Source organism: Mirounga leonina, unplaced genomic scaffold (assembly GCF_011800145.1).
Source record: "Mirounga leonina isolate KUSES-001 unplaced genomic scaffold, KU_Mleo_1.0 Mir_94, whole genome shotgun sequence".
Taxonomy (NCBI): Eukaryota; Metazoa; Chordata; class Mammalia; order Carnivora; family Phocidae; genus Mirounga; species Mirounga leonina.
The window spans coordinates 57,659,863-57,660,259 of NW_023270855.1; the positions used below are offsets into that span (position 1 = coordinate 57,659,863).

Genomic DNA, 397 nt, shown 5'->3' on the forward strand with positions numbered 1-397 from the left:
GGGCGGCCCGGCCCCCCCCCCCCCCCGCCGCCGCCGCCCCCGGGCGTCCTCACCTGAGATGCCCGTGCGGTGCCCTCGGGGCTCACGGCCGCCTCCCCCGCCCCCCCAGCCGCCAGGCCGGCCCCCACCGCAGCCCGACCTCCGCCCCTGTGCCCGCAGGGCCCGCGCAGTCGGGCATCCTCGTGGACCGCGAGGTGGTCAGCCTCTTCCTGCACTTCACCGTCAACCCCAAGCCGCGAGTCGACTTCATCGACCGGCCACGCTGCTGCCTCCGGGGGAAGGAGTGCAGCATCAACCGCTTCCAGCAGGTGGAGAGCCGCTGGGGCTACAGTGGCACCAGCGACCGCATCAGGTGGGCTGCCGCGCGCGGGGGCGGGGGTGGGGGGCCGGCCGGGGG

At 77.8% G+C, this 397-nt stretch overlaps 1 protein-coding gene across 1 annotated transcript in view; it reads left to right on the top strand.

Annotated features, from left to right (window-relative positions):
• The window catches only part of BTBD2 (BTB domain containing 2), a 21,436-nt gene that overhangs the window by 19,437 nt on the left and 1,602 nt on the right, over positions 1-397 (top strand). The window contains exon 7 of the mRNA XM_034998191.1: positions 160-352. Within this exon, the coding sequence (XP_034854082.1) occupies positions 160-352 (193 nt within the window). The remainder of the gene's footprint in view (positions 1-159; positions 353-397) is intronic.